We start from the raw sequence: 20,775 nt of genomic DNA on the forward strand, positions 1-20,775 counted from the left end.
TTCCAGTGAGAATACGTTTTAAAACAGAGACTAAAGCATTTTAAAGGAAAAAAAAACCCCAAACAAACAGGATTAATGCACCAATGATATCCCTGCATTTTTGAGCATCTTTATCCACAACAGCAAGCAACTGGAAATGTCATATGAAAGTCATTTAGCTAATGCCAAGTGTAGTAAGAAAGCTGCAGCTGTCTTCTTCATGGAAAGGCTGTACCTGTGAGTCCCAGAGAGAGCTGATTTTAGTTTACCAAGAAATGCTTTCTGAAACATGTGAAAAGGTTGAGGGCAGGAATCTGTCACATCCTAATTTACACTCATTTGGGCAAGAGCCTTTGGTTGTATAGCATTGGTTTGTCCTGTGTAAAGCCAGACTCTGAATAGCTCTGTAACCTAGCAGTTCTCTCCTATGTGTGCACTGGAGCTGGGAAATAATAATAATAATAGTAGTAATAATAATAATAATAAAAACTCAGAGAAGGAAACAGTAAAACAGTAAAATGTATCTGCTTTGTTACTCATCCATTCCTGCTACTCTCACTTTATTATGAACCTCAGGCCTCTAGACAATACAATCAAAGAAAAGGGAAGGAAGTGTGGTCTTGCTTTGTTCTACACAGTTTTGTCATCTAAATAGCAGTGTCCATTTCAGCACTACTAATGGACCTCCAATTTCACAGCTAGCCTGGTGTCAAAAGCAGAATGCCTGTCATTTATCGGAGTATGCTGACAAGTAATATTTAATAAGCACTGAGATGCAATAGTGCAGAATACCACTTAACTCAGGCAGCTGCTGTTTAAGACTCTTGACACAGCAGATGGATAGTTAAGGAAAGGTCCAATTCTACTTTAAGTTACTCGAGAAACCCCATATAGAGTTGAGATGTGCAGAATTCTTTTGTGATGCCCATACAATACACTTCATGGTACTCAAATAATAAAAAAATTAAAGCAGAATTGACTGTAATACACTGACTAATATTTAAGCTAAATAGATATAACAAATATTTCAAATTTTTTAGGGTAAAGTATTGTCATGCACGTGCATGTAGGTTGTACATGGTAATATTGCTGAGCATATTGCTACAATGAAATATACTCCTAACTTTTGGCTTTTGTGGAAGAATCTTCATTTTGTCTTTCGGACCATTCCCTTCAGTTTGAATGAAATGTAACAGCACAATATTTCTGTTTTCTTTTTCTGTTTATCAACAGTCTAGATCTCTGGCCAGCTGGCCATTCATGAAAGCAATTATTGGTGTCACTTTTCACACTGTAGAGACTGAGTAACCTGGGTGACATCTGTCACACAGTCAATCACCTCAAAATGTACAAAAAAGAAAACATACTCCACATACTAATGCTAAAAGTAGTTATTACTACTTTTTCCTGAAACACAATTTATCATTAATGTCTTCTGCTTGTACAGCTCAATGTCATTTTTAGTGCATGTTAACAAGACAGTTTGTATCATTTCTCTGTGTAATTTTCATGATAGAATTTTATTATATGTCCTTATCATCCTTGTGCTTCAAGCAATTTCAAATGGTGTCTGTGTCACTTGCATATGATAGAAACATGAAGTTACTTAACCAACTCATGACTTGGAATAACTCTGAAAAGGCTTTGAAGAGCACCCAAAATTTCCCCCTTTTCTCTATTGCCTTCTTCACAAAAATAGCCTGCCACTTTGCACAGAGCTAGGAGTTGCTTTTGAATGGAGACTTTTAAGACCAACAACCTGCTATTATTAGAGAAGTGAACTTAGGAATGGCATTGCCTGGATGTCATGAGGAATGCTATTACACTTACTTTCTTTCTCTTTAAAAATTTATCAGTAATAATCAGAAACTATGCTTTTAGCAATGTGATGGATAGGAGCCCACCAACTTGGCAAACATTCAGTGTCACTCAAATACAGTGGCCTGTTTTATGCTTTCCTTTTAGGCTTCAAGGATTTCAGCAAATGCTTTTGGGTTTTTTGGGGTTTTTGGTTTTTTTTTTTGCCATACAGAGAACAATATGTTGAGTTCCCTGGGAAAGAGATGCCCACTATGATGACAGTTTGTTCATAGATGGTGCACATGCATGGGTCCCTGTACAGTAGAAAACTCAAAGTCCCTATTGACTTTAATGAGGATGTCACATAAAAAAGTTCAATAGGTGTCCATGTGGTCCTTAGGCTATCTTTTTCCACTGTTCTGCCCCAAAAGGTCTGTAGTTTTGGGGCAGAACAATGAGGGGTTTGTGTGTCTGATATGACATATGAAAGCGTGCAGGATGACAGGAAGAGGAGAAAAAGAGCCCAGGGTATTAAAAGGATCATTGATATAGCTTTGGAGAGAACTTTCCTCTTGCCAAGATTTAGGTCCCAACAATAAACTACAACACTCTGTTTATATGCATAAGAAATAATCAGTTACTAAGTGTAATATGTACTCATCTCCGTTTTCTTGTCAAAAAAATCAATTGCATGTTTGCACTATTCCTTTATGTTATTGTAGCTCTTTTAGGACTCAACAAGTGCTGTGTTTTGTTTATTTTTCCTTTTCTTTGCTTAGGGGATGCTGATGGAGAGCTAATAGCCAGACTTTGTGGTCAGGCTGCACCATCTGTGCCACTAGTTATAGCTGCCCCACAGGTGTGGGTACAGTTTGTCAGTGATGCAAACACAGAAGATAAAGGATTCTTGGCCCATTACACGTTTGAAGGTAAATGTCTCAGTACACTGCTGGCTTCGCTGACTGAGGCACTTCTGGGGAATGTTGCTAGTCATTTGGTGATAAGGACAATAGTCATGATGGGATCAACTCTCAAAGGGGTCCTCAAAAGTTACACAGTGCTAGCCACTATTTATATCTTCTAAAGCAAGCATGTGCTAGCAGTTGAACTCTCAGATTTATTTTCTGCCTCAGTGTTGGCATTCCCCAAACTACATTTGGGATTTTGCAACAGTCAGAGCAGCTGGTTGCTCTTGGGAATAGGGACATAACTGGTAATATCAGCCAAGTTTGACTTACTTCAGATAGGTCTCTGGAGGGCTAGCAGAGCTGAAATGCATTCTGCTGCTTGAACCTTTGCACTCATTTTGAAATCCACTTGAAGACGTATCAGTGCAAATTACACCACTTTGCCATTTATGTGCCAGAACAACTACTCTTCCTGTCACAGCTGAATTTAGCCTTGGGGCTTATCTGGACATGTCAGAAACTTTTTTTACTTCATTGTGTTAGTCCAAGGATGGCACTGGTTTGCTTAAGAGTGAGATAAACAGACGATAAGGTGGAAGAGGCAGATGTCAGCTGGCAAAGGTTTTGCAGAGTTATATTAAGTATCAGAATACATGCAAAGTTTCATGGTCATTGCATCCTTTTACTCAATGACAAAGATTTTAAAACTTGGAATTTCCCAGATAAATTTCTCATCTTTTACTTTGTCAAGTACATCTTAAATATATTTTATTACTATTACAAGCTGAATAATCTTCCATTCATTTGATTATAGTGTTCTGTTCTGAAAATGTATTGAAATGTTACTTTATTTTTCTGCAGGCTGTGGTGGTGTACAGTCAGGCGAAAGGGGTGTTATCTCAAGCCCTAACTACCCAGAGCCTTACAGCAATCTGAATCGCTGCTCCTGGGTGTTGGAAGCCCCTGAAGGTGATACCATCACTGTGAGTAACATATCACAATTGTGTGCACAGCAAAAAGTGTGAGAAGTACCTTGTGAGTTTAGAGAACAGATTTGAGACAATTTGGAAAATCAGAAATGTTGAATAATTACATATCTTCCCATTGATTTTACCTAAAAGAGGGAATGAAGATAACACAACAAAACTGTTTGAACATTGTCCTTTCTGAAAATAAGAAGGATCCTACTATAACTTGACCTCAAAACATAATTCTGAGTTCTCCTTTAAACAATGACTTTCTATGTTTACAAAACTGAAATAACTAATTTTATTAGATTTTCATGGATATTCTCACTATCATGAGAATAAACATGAAGCTGAAGATTTTTCTTCTCTGCAGGAAAGTTTCAAACCATTAGAAAGGTACTTTTGTGTCTAACTGGTTAGTCTGGAATGTAATATTATTTCCGGTACATCAGTGAAACTTTACTCTAATTTCCCAATAAGTATTAAAAGTCTGCCTGAGGTGGTACTTTCTTGAGTCAAACTCGTGACAGAACAATTTCAGCATATTTATGACCAAGCAGTACTAAACTTAATTCACTGAATTGTTTGACTGGTTCTTTCAAGCACAGATACAATTAGGGACATTTATGGTTTGGGTCAGAAAAATACCTGAAAAGCAGTTTTGTGGGAACACATTGCAGATTTTCATATATAATGTCTTTCATTAATTTCCCTATCATGTTTTCCTTGCTTACAACTACAAAGATTAGAAATGCACACCCATAGTCCTAATTCTTCTGCTACATTTTATTCTGACCACTGCCTATGTACTTATTTCAGGGAATACAGGATTATTTTAGTCGAACACAAGATTTCTATTTAATCCACAAACTAGTTTAAAGCAGAACTAACTTTAATCACAAGAAAGCAGATTTCTGCTTTGAAAGGTCTGAGTAGCAGCATGCTCAGTGAAGGCAGACTAATTTTTTCCAGTATAAGCTGCCAGTTTCAGTTGCTGGCAAAGTTCTGAATTTAAACTATTACAGCTAAATTTATATGTAGTCTTAAACAGGTTCTTTTGAAAATGACACACAAAAGGTACCGGAAAATATCCTGCATGTTTGCTAAACTTTTCTACAAAGATCCTGCTCATGAAACTAGTTTAAAAAATCCCCAAATTGATGAAAACGGGGCCAGGCAGTAACTAGTGTACATCAGTATTTGAGCATCAACAAATCCAGGAGCCTGCAGGATCAGCAAACTAAATGTTTGAACTGGAAATTCCATGTGTGAGCATATATCTCCAAGGACAAGTGGCATCAGTGTGGGAGGGAGGCAGGGTCGGGAGCTGCCTGTCCAGGCTGGTCTGTTTATGTGATGCATCCAGGCTCACAGGAATGAGCCACAGAATTGTTTCTGTTTTGGTGGAAACAAACATTATTTTTAGAAACTGTTAGTGCATTGATTCAAAATAATAGGAAGAAAAAAAGAAAAAAAAATCCCAGGCTTTCTGCTTCCATAGCTAGTTATATTTCATGAAGAGAAACTTTGAGTGTGGGAAAGTGGTTCAACACCTCTACATATTCAACACTGTTTTGAAGCACATAGTTTCAAAATATAGTTAAGACACAATGATGCCAGTTTTGAACCTATGAATTCATCTTCCACCTCTGTCTTCAAGCTAAGTAGCTGATGTTACTTATAGTGTCAAGATTCCAATCAGTATTTGCAGGAAAGCATCATGAAGTGAGGGTCAGATTTCTGAGTGTACCCAGAAATCATTGTGCCACTATGGCGACAGGATCTGTCTGGAATTGTTCTAAACCTTCCCCTGGAATGACTGGTTTTAGCACCTGAATGTCACCTTTGTGTGTTGCAGCTTACTTTTACAGCCTTCCACATTGAAAATCATTCACAGTGTAAGTGGGATTCTGTTACTATCCTGAATGGTGGATCTCCAGGGTCTCCTGTCATAGGAAAGTATTGTGGAAACAATTCACCTGGGACTATTCAGTCTGGTTCCAACAAGCTAGTCATCATCTTTAATTCTGATCACACAGTTCAAGGAGGTGGCTTTTATGCAACATGGACATCACAATCTTTAGGTAAGTTTGCACTAAAGAACAAAAGAAAGGCATGCCATCACCTTCAGGATCCTTGAAAGAAGCCAGTATTAAAAATATCAAGTATTAATCCAGTGTTTTCTGATCGTACACAATGAATTCAAAATTGGATTGATTTTGTACTTTTAAAACCTCTTACTGGCAGTTTCTTGATGGCTGTAAATTGATACCATCAGCATTACCCCCCCCAGCAGTTGTATCTATTGTCAAGGACGATGAGACATTTCACTTCATGAATAACTATTGTTCCACAGTTTGATTTGGTTTAAACACTTAAAACTATGACAAAGTGAGTTCCAAAACAGAGAGGCAGACAGAACATCTCAAAGAGCACATGTGACAACAGCCTAGAACTCTTGCACTGTGATGGAGTTGTTGGTACACTTCTGAAGGTGGTATACATGCAGGATTGAATAGTACATTTCTCAAAGCTGCCTTCCTTCTCTTGAAATTATCATCAATCTGTAGCTCACCATTTGTGCAGTGTACTTCAGGAAGTCATTAAAGGACTAAAGGTAAGTGTACATGTGGCAGATGGTGGCAGGGCAGAAATTACTGTGCCTCCTTCCTCAGTACAGAGCTGGCATATGCTTCCTAGTGCCACCTCCAGCTGCAAACCTTCTGGCTGATCCTGAGCATCTTTCTGTCCACTAAGATGTAGCTGTATTCACACAGTTAGCTGATGGAGAGTCTTCTTAAACGTATCAATAGTCTGTGTTTGCATGAATATACACTGTCATTTTAGCAAGTTTTTGACATTGTTCTCTGTTGTCCCTGAGATTTCATGTGCAATGAAGCCCACTCTTCAATGTTGTGGTAGACAGTAGCCTACACGTGCCATGTGCATAGACAGTATTCTCTGTGAAAGTTTTAATTTCTGTATATACCTACTTTCTTCAGCTTTCTTCTCATTTGTTCACTGACAGTCTCCATGTCTGCATGGACCAAACTTGGCTTCACATCCTTCTAAACAAAATTGCCATTTCTAACAGAGAATAACCTTTTTTTTTCTCTTTATTCATCCTTTGACTACACTGTATTTGAAATTAAAAGGGCTTGCTAGTACTGTACACATAGCCCTAATAAATTATTCTTGGCATGGTATTTGCAAATATGTTTCAAATTAACTAAACTTATTCTGTGTAAAATCATGAGCTGCCACAGAGCCATGACCAGCTATTCCCCTTTATAAATGAAGCTGTTAGCAATTTTTAAAGGCATGTTTTTCAGCCCATCCCATAATTCCACTGAAATCCGCAGGGCTGCCTAGGCCAGGGAAGTCAGCATTTTGCCCTGGGTAAACGGATGTAGCTTGAATAGATTCACATGTGGAACTGCAATATTTGCATGTTGCAGAGTGAGAAGAAAAAAGGATATATCAGTAGATTTTTTTTTTTTCCCTAGGGTGCTTTTCTGAATGGTTGTCTGTCACAATGTGCATGCTGTGCAGTGTGGGGAGGAATCTGTACAGTCTCAGATGTATTCCTGACCCCTGCACCCTTTCAAAGCAATATTCATGCCAAATTGCCAGGAGTATATAGATGGACCTTGAAAAAGGCTATGAAGTGGCAAGACTGAGCTTGTGTAGAAAATAAAGTGAAGTACACAGAGACAACTCTTGAGTGTGACCCTCCTTCAGGGATGGGAGAAAGAAAATCAAGAGGGGTGAATGAAGTTTCAATGAGTATCAGGGCTTTCCTCTCTCACTTTTGCAGCCACAGAAGCAAACAACCATTCAAAGCTGAACACCACTCAAAAATATTTGAACATTTCTCCCATCTGTTACTATTTTTTTCCAGGCTGTGGTGGAATCATTCATTCAGATAATGGTACAATCAAGTCCCCTCATTGGCCTCAAAACTTTCCCATGAACAGCAGATGCACATGGACTATCATTACGCATGAAAGCAAACACCTGGAGATGAACTTCCACAGTAACTTCCAGATTCCAGATAGCAATGGAAGCTGCCAGACCAGTTATGTGAAGGTAAAATAATTGTTAAAGTTAAGTCAGCAGAGCAGTGCTTGAAGAAGTCATGATTTCAGAACCCTGTTTTGCATTTGTTATGGTTTGGACTGTCAAAAGCACAAAATTTGGGAAATGTAAACTAAAGTCCTCGAATCATACAGTTCCATTTTCTGCATGCTTTGTGAACTGACCTGTATAAAATTTTAATTTTCATTGGTTCTTGAGGTTCCACCTCCAGCAGGGTCTTATCAGCCTGCATGCATTCCCAAAAATGGAAAATATGAAAAAGTCATATATTATTTCAGAACCAGAAAATAATGAGAAAATAAAGCTGAAGAAAAGTTCTTTTCAATTACTTTAGTGAAGAAAAAACCCATGAATTTTACACTATACTTCTACCAAACTTCTTTATAAGTATTTAGACTGCCCAGGTTGCACTTCTCTTTTTAATCTTCAGAAAGAAAGATAACAATCTGATCTTTCATATGTTGTCAAGAACCATTGTTTTCAAAGCAATAGAATGAAGTGGACATGTCTTGAATTTTTACATGTCATTTTTTTCTCAGGCATTTGGCATATGTTCAGTGGTTTTGTGCTCATTTTCTCCACAGCAATACAACTCCCACTTGAAATAAAGGGCAAACATAATTTTATAGCATGTAGGAAAAGGCTCATACATGAGTACATCTGATCTATACCAACCAACTTACAAATCAGAGTTGTACTCATTTCTTAAGGCTGTGAAAAAAACCCCACAGCTATTAGATTTGTCTTTTCTTAACCTGCTCCAGCAATTAATCAATGCAATGTTACAATACATTTCACTAATATGAAAGTCTTAATGCCACTCAGTAACAGTGTTTCATTTTAAACTTCTAAACTGCCCTGAATGACATAAGCAAAACTATGTCAATTGGAGATTTTCTCCATAAAGATCTGAAATTTTTGATGTCCCAAATGTCTAATTTGAAATGTACGAAGGTGTCTGAAAAGCTGTATAATGATGTAAGTTTCTTCCATTTATTCCAAACTGAGCCAAAAGAGGGTAATCCAAAATCAATAGTGACTTTGCAAAACCTTGGTCAGGCTATAGACTGTATAAATTAATCCTGTGAGCATCCATTGCCTCAAACACATGATCACATGAATGAGGTGATTCATATGCTTACACTTACAGACTGACCCTTGGCTAACCCTTTGCTTTCTAGGATGGTTGCTTGGAGAAATCACAGTTTCATGTGGTCGTACTAGTTCCACACAATTTCCTTCAAACACATTATTTTAAAAACCAGATATGATATATTTTTGGTATAAACTACAGTAAAAAACTGTTCAAAAACACCAACAAAAATAATTTTATTATTAGAGTAAATAATTCATTATTTAAACAGACATTTAAAATTCTGTCAAGTAACTATGTCCTGATTCAGAAAAATATTTAAATGTTTAGAAACATCAAACATTTATACCTATGTTTCATTTTGCATGTGTCTTGAAATTCAGCACTTAAACTGTGAGCCTCAAGCACATATTTAAGTAAGTACTTGAAGAAGATTTCACCTAAATACCTACCTAAACCTGCATGTGCTTTTTAGGATGCATGGTTTGATTTAGCTTCAATTGGCTATTGGCACAGTTGAAGCAATACTTTAAAACATCATACCTTCATACTTCATTATATATATTTAATTGTATTATTTTAGTAACTCTTTGCTTGATTTGATATTGTCATTGAAAAAGTGAATGTAAAATTAAAAAAAAATAAGTATTAGCAACACTAGGTTTTATCTTACGCATATATATATATTACCCTAGCATGACAGCTTTGATTTTTATTTACTGAATAACATGAGGATTGCATGTAACAATTCCTTGTACACACAGATATGCATATTCAAAGGTTGTATGGAGTTAAGTAAGCAGAGACAAAATGGAAGTAGGTAATACTATGCATAAAATGTTTTTCTCTTGTGCCCTGGACCTGATCTGTGTTTGTTCTGTTACCAGCAAGTGTTCAAGCAAATAACCTCCAGATGCCCTTCAGAGGTTCCTGGCAACCTAAGTTATTCACTGTGACTCACTCCTTGCAGGAACCTTTTTGTCTCCACTGACTTTAGTAACTAGCTCCAATTTAGAACCCTTAGATTCACTGTGAGATGAATCCTACCCTAAGTCTACGGGAAGAAAAATTGCATATGTAATTCCTGTTGGGTTCCCACGAGCTATTTTGAAAGCACTAAACCATTTCCAATCTGGCCTTGCCAGGTGTGGAGAGGAAATAATGAAGAAGCAGCAGCTTTGTTAGCCACAGGATGTGGAAGTTCAGCTCCTGGTACTGTTGTTGCTCCAAACAATGTGATAACTACAGTATTTCAGTCTCAGGATGCTCCTGCACCAGGTTTCTCTGCATCTTTCACAAGCAGTAAGTAATAGTAAAGCCAGATGGCTGTTTAATTGGTCTGTTTGGGATTAGTTTGACCTGTGTGTAGCAATTCAGACCTCTGTCCAACATGGTATTGAAGCCTCTTACCAAGTATGTAAACCAAGAGTTTCCATGCTGAATGCTATGAACTCCAGTGTCAGACTTGCTCAAAATGCAGCTCTAATTTTATAGTTATTCTCAGCCACCTTTGCCTTTTCAGTGTGCTAAAAGAATGAATAAGCTTTAAATTTTAAAAAATCATAGTGAAACTGCATGGAAGCTAAAGCTTTGATTTTCTCAAGAAGACATTTCTTTAACTATGGCGTGTGCTTTGTGATGGTCAGACCCACCAGAAACAGAAAAGATACTGCTCAGATTCTGTTGGTTGCTTGAGGTTTTTTTAGGGTGCTGCCAAAGGAAACCACTTGCCCTTCATGGCATTCAGATTAAAACAGCAAGAAACTGAGTGCTTTGATGGAAACACCATTGAAGCATACAGAATTCTGAATTGAAATAACTTTTGTTTTTATAATATTTGCAGTAACTTTGTCAGTAACATCTAACAATCTCTTAGTGGAGACAGTCACAGGCTTCATATGCCTGTTCCTAATCCTCTACCAGCATTTCACTGTGCACTGCATTCTTTTAAGCTTTTGTCTTACGAAAGAGAAACAAAGGCCATGCAAGTCATTAGGATCCGAAGGAGCTCCTTGAAAATGAACTGTTCTGTGTGCCTGAAAACAACAGTGCTGTGTCCTTCTGGTCAGGAGCTGTGGGCCTATGGCCACCCTTGGTCTTATCCAAGAGAGAGGCACCCTAGGTGGGAAGGCCCCATGCTTCCCAAATACTCTGCTCTGGATGTGTGTTAGAGCTGCTTTTACCATCATGGTATATGATATTCTCCCTGGGTTTTTTTTTCACCAGGAGAGATGAGGTCCTTGTGTACATTATTGGGTTTCTTACTGTAAACCCAGAGTAGTATTATCACCTGGATTATAACTGTGCTTTATTTATTTGTTTGCAGGATGTGGAGTAAATTTCACCAGGCCTGAAGGTCGTATTGTTTCTCCAAACTACCCTAATCAGTATGATAACAACCTGAACTGCAATTATATTATAGATCAGGGACCAGAGTCACTGGTGGTCCTAGAATTTGAGACTTTTCACTTGGAAGGTAACTGGTTCTTTATAATTTCAGTATGTATTATGAAATGTAATGTCTTGCTTGAAAACATACAAGTCTTCTATCATTGAAAATGACTGATGGTGTAATTTGCTGGCCCATTCTGAAAATCTTTTCAGATGAACATTTATAGTTTTCAGGGCTAGGTTTGGAGTCACTAAAGTCTTTCAGTAGAATGAAGAGAGATTTCACCTGGTGAATATTTTGTAGGAATAATTTTGGGAATTTACCGGTTTCTTGGAATATAAAAGTGACTGTGGCTAATCTGGGTCTTTGTTCCTGGCTTTTTGTTTGTTTGTTTTCCATTGAGTCTTACATTTTTTTTTATCTTAGGCCAGCTGTTTTTCTTTTCAGTGTATCTGTTCCTTAACTGATAAAATAGATACAAATATACTCAGATGTTTTACAAGGATGTAAGAACACAGAAATATGAAATAAGGTGAAAGACTACAGTGGGAAATACATAAAAGTGATTACCCTGTACATACCAGTAACAAAAGTCCCTCCTGTGATTATAAAATTTGGTAGCATTTAGCCAAGAAATAACAGGTATAGTATCCTGATCATATTGGTGTGAATGGTAAAGCTTTCTCAACCTTGATAAGATCATATTTTTTGGTGTGGACATGCCATGATAACACAGAGAAATCAGTATGTCCAAACTACTTCAGTGGCATCACATTTTTTGAGGCCATCTTAATCTGGCAGTCACCAGACAAAGAGATATGGAGTAATTTGGTAGTAAATTGGGTTGCACGATTTGTATTTTTCTTTAGACCCAACAATAAAGGCAGAAAACAGTATTCTTTTATTTTCTTTTCTTTTTGAGCTTCCAGACTGTTTTGAATTCAAAAGTATTCTGATTCAGATTAAATTTAGGTCTGAGATAAAAATTTGTTTTGACTATGATTTTAGCTGAAATATTTTCTTATCCCTAGTACAAACCACTGCTTTAAGAATTTTCTTTAAATAAATTGTAAACCACAGAAATTATGTAATTTTTTCACATAGATAACACTGTTATTCAGCAAACACAGTAAACATTAGGCTGAATCAGATGGTGCCAATTATGACAACCCTTTAAGTACATTTATTAATCTGCATTCTATCTGTGCATTCAGTTTATTTATAAATGGATCCAAGCTTTTATTATCAAGAGAATTAAAACAGAGAGTGATACCAAACATAATAATAAATATAGATCTAAATAAATACTAAAAATATTCTGTTTCTTGCAGGGTAATTTGTTCCTTTATTTTTACAGACTTCCTTAGGCTACACCGACTAAAAGTCCTTAGTCAATGAAAGAACTGTGGATATGAGCTAATGGACATCTGGTTAGCAAGGAGGAAGTAGGACACTCTCTAGTAGTTGGGTACTAATATTTTTCACAAAATCTTAAAATACAACCCTGCAATGAAGAAAAATTGCCTGGGTTTAAATTGTAAAGAAGATTGAAACCACCATCTTGAAAGCTATCATTGCAGAAATGAAAACTTATTCAGCAGTCACACGGAATATATTTAGCATATGTGGCTAAGGGTTTCCACTGTAAACTCCATTAGTTCTCTTGCAAAGGCAAGAATATTTGGCAGCATCTGTTAAAAACATTTCTACCTATTCCATATGCAAGGAAGCATTGCACCTGCTTAGATTGTTGCTGAGAGCGGCCTTTACAATTTTAACCATGCTATTACAGATATTCTAGATTGGGTTTTAAAGTTTAGCTGCATGTCTAAGTAACATAATTCATTAACTATTTGACCTCTCAAAATAAATCTAATCTTTTTTTCTATAGTTGTTAGGTAAAGAAATGAAATATTTTTTAAAAAATCTTGTAAAACATGCATATCTCACTGAATTGAACAGGTTGAGATATCTTCTCCAGAAAATTAGAAGGCAAAAGTTAATAGTCTGTAGTGCAGTGACAGATTACTACAAAATTGAATTACTTAATGGGTTAGTCACAGATTTTTTCCTTATAGTAATTATGTTTTCAGTTATGATGGGATGCCTCTTCTGATTGTAAAGAATGACTGAGGCTGGTAACCCACAGCAGGGATTTTGTCAGTATCTGGAACCAAACAAACATGACATGCATGTACTAAGTATTAAATATGTATTAAGCACTAAATATAGCAACAAACAGAGAACTCAGGGAAACTGCATTTGTTGATTTTGTGATCAAAATTTAATCTAAACTGTCTGCTTCTTTGTAGGTAGAACAATTTTTACCTCACTTTGAGCCCCTGAAAATATACATCTAATTTAGATACTCACCTAGATTTATCTCCTAGTGGTGGAGGAGGGCTTTAAACTCAGAACCAAATGTGTTGTGCAGGTGAAGTGAATTACTTTCTGGAAGCCTCTCTCACTCTCTTTACCTACTGACTATTGCAGGAAGCCATAAACAATAGCTTACACAAGATACTTGAGATCTGGGCAGGAAAACATAGGCAAGATTAACCCCATGAATGGAGTTTGGCTTAGCTTCTGTGATTTCCTTGCAGTGTTTATTCCTGTGCCAAATTGAATATGGTCATAGAACTCCTCTTTTGATTTGCCAGTTTCAGGAAGTTGCATAAGCTGCTACTTGCTTCTTGTACTACCACTTGCATTGTTGTGCTTGGTTATTTTATAAAGTACCAACCAAATAGAGGTGAGTTTGTTATTCCAGCCCAACTTCTGCAGTAATAAATATCTTTCATCTGCCCTCCCTCCTTGGATCAAAAGTCTACAAAAATCACACAGAATTAGTAAAAACCCCTTATTTGTCTTTCTTGTTGGACTGACTATCTAAGAAATAATTAATCACATTTAATTTCTTGTCCATTAGATTTATTCAGATGAACATCCTGACAAATTCTCATCTAGAACAGCTACAGTAATGTATTATTAAGTGGCTGTAATATTCTTTAGGTATGAGTATAACACACAATAAAGTAAGTCCCAAATAATGGGAAAATGGGGAAAATGGGTGTAGGCTTCTTGTAGTATCTGCTTTTAGAATTTTGTCATATTTATACTCTGTCCTTATGAGACCATATTGATCTGAAAAATGTTTTAATAACTTGTTTATTTCTCCTTTAAGAAAACCCTCACGTCTGCAATTTTGCAATCTGGGATAGGGTCACAGCTTTGTTTTGGAGTCTGCTCTATCTGCTTTCTCAACTGTTACTAGGCAATTCAGAAAAAAGACAAGTTTAGCAATAGATTATTTTGAAATAGAATACATATGAGAAAGAATTTTAATTCCTTGCTTTCAAAACAATATCTTGTTCTACAGAGCTGGTTGATATATTGCACAGTGGTATATTTCTAGGTAATACTTCTACTTTAGTAATTCCTAATTGTATTGCCATTTATATCAGAAGCTGCTGTTGTGACAAAAAAGCCTCATTATTTTTAATTTTAAAGCCTTTAAACAAAAAGATAGGCTCTGCCTCAATACTAAATGAAACAGAATCTATGGCTAAACACAGAGAAATGGAAAGAGGACACTGATATTACACATTGATATTATTGATGAGATAGTAAGGGGCCCAGATTTGGTCAAGGTTTTTGTGCCAGCATCATATCAAACAAATGATTTTATGGACAATAATGAGACTAGACAGAAATCTCTGCAAAGTGGAAAGGAGACAACCAAAGGCATATTTCAAAATGTAATGTAAGGATAACTGAAGCTCTTATCATGTGAACTTTGGAGACAAGGGTCAATGTATCAATGCTAGATGGTGCCAAGAGATGATAAATAGAGCTCAGATAGATAACAAAAGGCCTTGAAAGCAAATGTATGCAGCAATTCAAAGAAACAGGGATATGTTCATAATGTAAGGCCAAATAAATGATCTCTCCAGAAGTATTTGCAAGAAATACTGTCAAGGCTAGAGGAATGAGTGGTACAATGGAAGGATAGGAAACATTTTATCTTAAAGATAGTAACTGGAAACTTATGGGATCATCAACAGAGAGAGAGCAGTTGTATCTGTTCCTGCAAATGAGATTATACAGAGCTAATGTGGAGATAAGGCGCGCAAGACAGAATTATCTCATTGAATCCTCATGGATGAATCAGAACAGAGGATACAGTAATACCAGAAGGATGAGCAAAGCTCTTAGTAGACAAGATTTATGAAGAAAAACAGTGCTGGCTATGTAGAAAATGCCTGTCAGCTCAGAGAGGATGTTGGTTTGACAGGTGGCTAAGAACAGATCTCTGGAGACTCATGAAAGCTATTTCATTGTAGTGTAAGGGACAGGAATTGGTCTAGAAAAGATCTAAGATTATATGATTAGGGAAAATAAACCACAGAGAAGAATTGTGGATGATGTGCTGATTATGTGTAGAGGCTGAAAGTATGACATGAGGATAATCTGAATCTGGGGAATATTTACAGAATAATGCATTTAGATTGGTGAGAAATTAAGAAAAGTGTAAATAAGAGAATGAATTACTGGATGGATATCAAACAATAATTAGTCTTACCAGGAGTTATGAGTCACAAATCATATTGGCCCAATATTGGCATTGGGAAAAAAAGATGGTTGATGAAGGACTGTGAGCAAAACTTTTCCATTCCTCTAGAAACCTGACTGCAAATGAGAAGCTTAAAACTGTGAGAAAAAAAATAATAGAATGCTGAACTCCCCGTTTCTGTGTTCCCTTTGTTCCGCTCAGCCTAATATCTGCACTAATTTTCTCCCCAAAACAGATCACTTTAGAAAATCACAGCAAGATCAAATTTCCTTTTGACTTTTCCTCGAGCCAAGCAGAAGAGCCTGAGTTTAGGTACTCCAAAGTTTGAGAAAATCAGGAAGAAATAAGTCTGCTCTGAAACTTGCTAGTCTATGGACTACTCTTTGATTTTTCAAAAATCTCACTCTTAATGGTTTAACATTCCCTGCAGTGACTGCTGAATGCTGCCTTAGGGGAAAGAAATTCCAGGTAGCTAGCCTGTAACAAAGAGTGCATTGCTTTTATCTGCAGAGGACATCCATGCTTTTGTTGGATCTTATCTCTACATAGATGGTGTTCACTTAACTGTGAACTCTGACAAATTCAAGGGGCCTTTTCCAGATCATAGGATGTGTTGAATGAGACAAATCTGATCTCTTACATACAGGGTCTCTTGCCTTTTTCTGCCACAGTTTTACTACATGTTAAAAATTACATTTGCTTCCTCAACAAGCAAATGAAATCCTGAGATCCCTGCAATGGAAAGTAACATAAAATTTAATTCTTTTCCTGGATTAGGTCCATATAGTTGTTCTCAGTAAATCACGTGTAAAATATGCTAGTAACATTTCTGCACACTTATCTCCATGCAGCCCCAGCACTTCTGAGCAGAATTTGTCTTTATGATGGAGTGAGCATCTTCAGTGGGAAGAGCACAGCAGCACACCCTCTCATCACTCTCTGTGGCAACGAGCTCCCTGCCCCAGTCAGTGTCTTTGGACCAATGCTGCTCAACTTTTACACTGACTCCCACATTGTAGGCTTTGGATTCCAGGCCAGGTACAGAGCAATTGGTGAGTATTCGCTGTTACCCCTGCACTTTGAGGAGTAACAAGTTGCAACGTCGGTGTGCACCCTCACAGAGGACAGCAAGCAGCAGCAGGGTCAAACATGGAAGGCTCTTTATTATATGACTCCAATCTACTTACATACATTTTGTACAGAGGGCCAAGATTGGCTCAAGGAGGTTACAACCTCCTGACCTGATTGGTCACTCTTACTTTCAATTAAGTTCCCTCTCAGAGAACAACTATGCAAAACATACAGATAATTTCTAAGAATACAATATTGTTTATGTGAAGCAGCATGAGAACGGTGCTGCAAAGACTCAAACACTCGAAAGAAAGAAAGTCAGGGACAACAATACACTGATCTGTATTTTAGATGGTAGAAATATTCTGGGTAATGGTTCCCTGTAGGAAAGTTGTACTTCATTTTGGGAATAGTTTAGATGGGTGTATATGGCACATTTTCCCACTGCATTTACTCAAAACAGTTCTCAGGACCAGGATGTGGCACCGTTTGGTGTGTATTAACACACTGAATTATGTGTTACCTCATGATTCGCATTTCTAGACTTTCCATGGGACCAAGTCAGAAACTGAAATATTTTCCCTTTTCTGTAGAAAAGAAATGCAGCCATTTTTGGCAGGTGTTGGTTGGTTGTTGTTTGCATTGTCTAAGGAGAAACATCACTAGTTCATTTAATTGAGTTAATATTAAAGATTTTATCACTTTCAGGAGAATGGTCTAATTCTCAGTTATACTAAAAGTACATGATACAATATGGGAAACAGATCAGGTAAATTTTCACAGCTATATGCCTCCATTTGATGACCCTCTTTTAGTGCCAGGAATTAATGTAAATAAAACTTGGGATATAGATTTATTTTTATTTTTTAATAACTATTTTCACCAAAACTCTTTTGTCATTCACAAGAGATCTCTTAAGTTTTAAAAAGAAAATGTGACTTAAAAAACAAATTTCCAACTGAGTTTAGAATTTACATCTGCACAAATATAAATACCCCGGAAGATTGATTTTATTTGCAAAACCAATTTTAATATTTTCTAGGTTTAACTTGTAAAGACCACTTTTATTTTCAAAAGCATAATTTTCTAACTGCAAAGGAAAGTGTGAATTTAACTTTGGTATTTCCCTTAATGCATTCCTCATGTTCAAAGCCACAGCAAAAAAGCATAAGGCTAAATTCTTTATGTGAAATGAATGGTTTCAAAAAGATAAGACAGAGGGGCTGGCACTGAGAAATGACAATGTGCAGTTACTCATGGAAAAGACCTTCATAACTCACTCAAGTCATTTGCTGCTATCTGACTTGTGACTTCTGACATTTGAGAAGGATAACTGCAGCTTTATTAGCTTGTTGTTGTACACAAAGCAGATTCTGGCAATTAACATTCCTCTTCCCCCTAGTTGCATTGTTTGCTGCATAAAAAATGAAAAAGGCCCCCCCTTGTAGTTTAGAATAATGCTGATTCTTTGTCTTCCCAACTCCTATCCTTTATCTGCCAGTTCTCCAGGCTGCCAGCCTGGGTTGTCTGGGGCTCTGCATCCAGCAGCACCCCGTTATGGGACTGTCTTTGTTAAGGTGGTGGCCTGGGCAATGGCATCTTCTCTAAAACATGAAAAACTCTGTGTGGCTCTGAGCTTATCAACAGGATGCAGGGAGACTCGGGGAAACTTTTATTTTTTTTCCCTAAGTTAAAGATTATAAAATGAAGGCTGAAGCTAACAATGGAGATTAGAGTTTTTGTTCCCTGAAGTGCTGAAGCTGGGAAAAAACATTAACCACATCCTGGCCTCATTTGCATCCAGGGCAAGAAACCCTGAGAACCCAAGCAGTCCCTTGAGTTTAGAGCTGCAGAGTTAACTTGCTTGTCAGCCAGAAAACAAATATTCAGTCCTCCAGCTCAGCTACCCCACACTGCTGGTGAGTCCCAGCACAGGGTGAAATGGGGAACAGGATTAGTGATACCTGGAGACTCCTCTATGCAATTCTGTGCAGAACAAATGCTACAGCAATGGCCCCGCCCTGACAAGGTATTGACGGATTATGAGGCTCTGCATATATTTATTCCAGAAACATCACAGATGAGGGCTGTGAGAGCAGTTGTGGCTAATTAGAGGCTTCCGTAGGGCCAGGATCTGGATGAAGCAATGTCTTTGCCCACATATCAGCCAGGTTTCTCTTGGCAAACTAGAATGAGTGCAGAGCTATTCTCACTCATGCTGCTGCATGAGGCACCCATCCCACCCTGCTGCTCCCTGGACCTACTGCAGGACACTTGAAATCAGTCTCAGTCTTTTCCTGAACAGCATGATTTGGTATGGGTTAGTAACAACCTGTTTCTGCAATGCTGATTAGTCTTCCACTGCAGAGCACAGCCTGACAGACATCTCACATTTAACATGTAACTCCTGAAAGAAAAATGAGAATTAGGACAAAACTAGTATTTAGACACTAATCACTCTTTTTTTCTGTTTCCTCTACAGCTTGTGGTGGCATTTTCAATGGCTCTAGTGGTGTTATCAGCAGTCCAGCCCATTCAGTTCTTGATTATCACAACAACATGAACTGCTCATACTACATCACAGTTGGAAATGGCAAAGCAGTGGCCCTGAAGTATGTAATCCAAATTCAGTTTATCATTAAGGGAACAGGAAGGTCTCTGATTCCAGTTAAAGCAGCAATTATTGACAATATTTTCTGTGACTCTCCTTTTTCAAGGTCAAAGCTAAACTAAAATAAGAAATGGTTACTGAAGTCAGGCTCCCTTTTAGCAGCTCAGTTTTATCAGCCTCGGGCTCCCTTCCATCTTTCTTTTTAACTCGTTATGTAAAAATTCGCAATTTTAAGTTCCCACTTTGGTTACTGACAAGACTAAGGAATTGCAGAAATGCAGCTCATACTTTTTAGTTAAATTCTGTCAGACTTTGAGAAGTTTATATAAGAAAAATAAGAATTCTTTTAGAAGGGTAGTAATCACTTTGTAGCCAAAGTAATAATACCCACCCAAAATAATGTATTTCTGAGTGCATGCTGTCTTGCCTAAGAGAGGGATGTTATTGCCACAAAATCTTGCCACTGAGAAATTAAAAACTGATCCGTCCTTCAATCATATGATTGTGAATTAGGAAAACATTTTGCAGCTAAGAGGAATACTCACTGGCCTGCACTTTGTGCCTGCATTTTATAGGCCACTCATGTGTCCAAGGAAATTGCAGCTTGAGCAATTGCAGAAGTGAGAGAGGGTGTGTTTGCACAGAGACCTACTGCTTCATAGAAAGCTGAGGTGTGCTGACAGCTTGCCTTGCAAGAGGCCCAGTGGGTTAGGGTCCCAATTTCTTTGAGGCTTGTTGGCTGAAGAGTTTTGCCATGCATTTAATAGTTGCTTGGTTTATTCCTGAAGAGACATGTTTTGCCTGTATATGGCTTTGGCTAGTACTTGGAGCTTTCCTCAAGCACTAAACCACAAGTAACATAGGAAAAGAACTGAAAATGTGATATCTAAGGCTCCAACTGTGTTTTACAGATTCAACAACTTCCAGCTTGAAATATCTCCATCCTGCTACAAAGATTATGTGGCAGTGTATGATGGCTCAGATACTCATGCTCCTCTCCTTGGGAAATTCTGTGGTTCAGAATTGCCTCCAAATATTAAGAGCTCCAGTAATAACTTGTTCCTGGTGTTTAGCACTGACTTCTATGGAGCAGACAGGGGATGGACAGCATCCTTCAGAGAGACCTTAGGTAAGTGTATTATCAGACTCCTAATCTAGTGGTAAGTAATTTCTTTTGGTGAAGAGCAGTTGTGACCTCCCTCTCTAGGGGTGCATGAGGCAGAAACAATGTTTCTGGTTTTGTGAAAATTGAGTGAACTAAGCTAAATACTAGGCTTATGGG

At 37.5% G+C, this 20,775-nt stretch overlaps 1 protein-coding gene across 2 annotated transcripts in view; it reads left to right on the forward strand.

Moving 5' to 3' along the window:
- The window catches only part of CUBN (cubilin), a 139,964-nt gene that overhangs the window by 102,851 nt on the left and 16,338 nt on the right, over positions 1–20,775 (forward strand). For both annotated transcript variants that reach the window (XM_083877487.1, XM_083877488.1), the window contains 9 exons: positions 2,559–2,708; positions 3,549–3,670; positions 5,514–5,739; positions 7,557–7,744; positions 9,992–10,148; positions 11,173–11,322; positions 16,663–16,863; positions 19,365–19,494; positions 20,405–20,622. In XM_083877487.1, the coding sequence (XP_083733613.1) occupies positions 2,559–2,708; positions 3,549–3,670; positions 5,514–5,739; positions 7,557–7,744; positions 9,992–10,148; positions 11,173–11,322; positions 16,663–16,863; positions 19,365–19,494; positions 20,405–20,622 (1,542 nt within the window). The remainder of the gene's footprint in view (positions 1–2,558; positions 2,709–3,548; positions 3,671–5,513; positions 5,740–7,556; positions 7,745–9,991; positions 10,149–11,172; positions 11,323–16,662; positions 16,864–19,364; positions 19,495–20,404; positions 20,623–20,775) is intronic.

This window comes from Zosterops lateralis (genome assembly GCF_965231275.1).
Source record: "Zosterops lateralis genome assembly, chromosome: 1".
Taxonomy (NCBI): Eukaryota; Metazoa; Chordata; class Aves; order Passeriformes; family Zosteropidae; genus Zosterops; species Zosterops lateralis.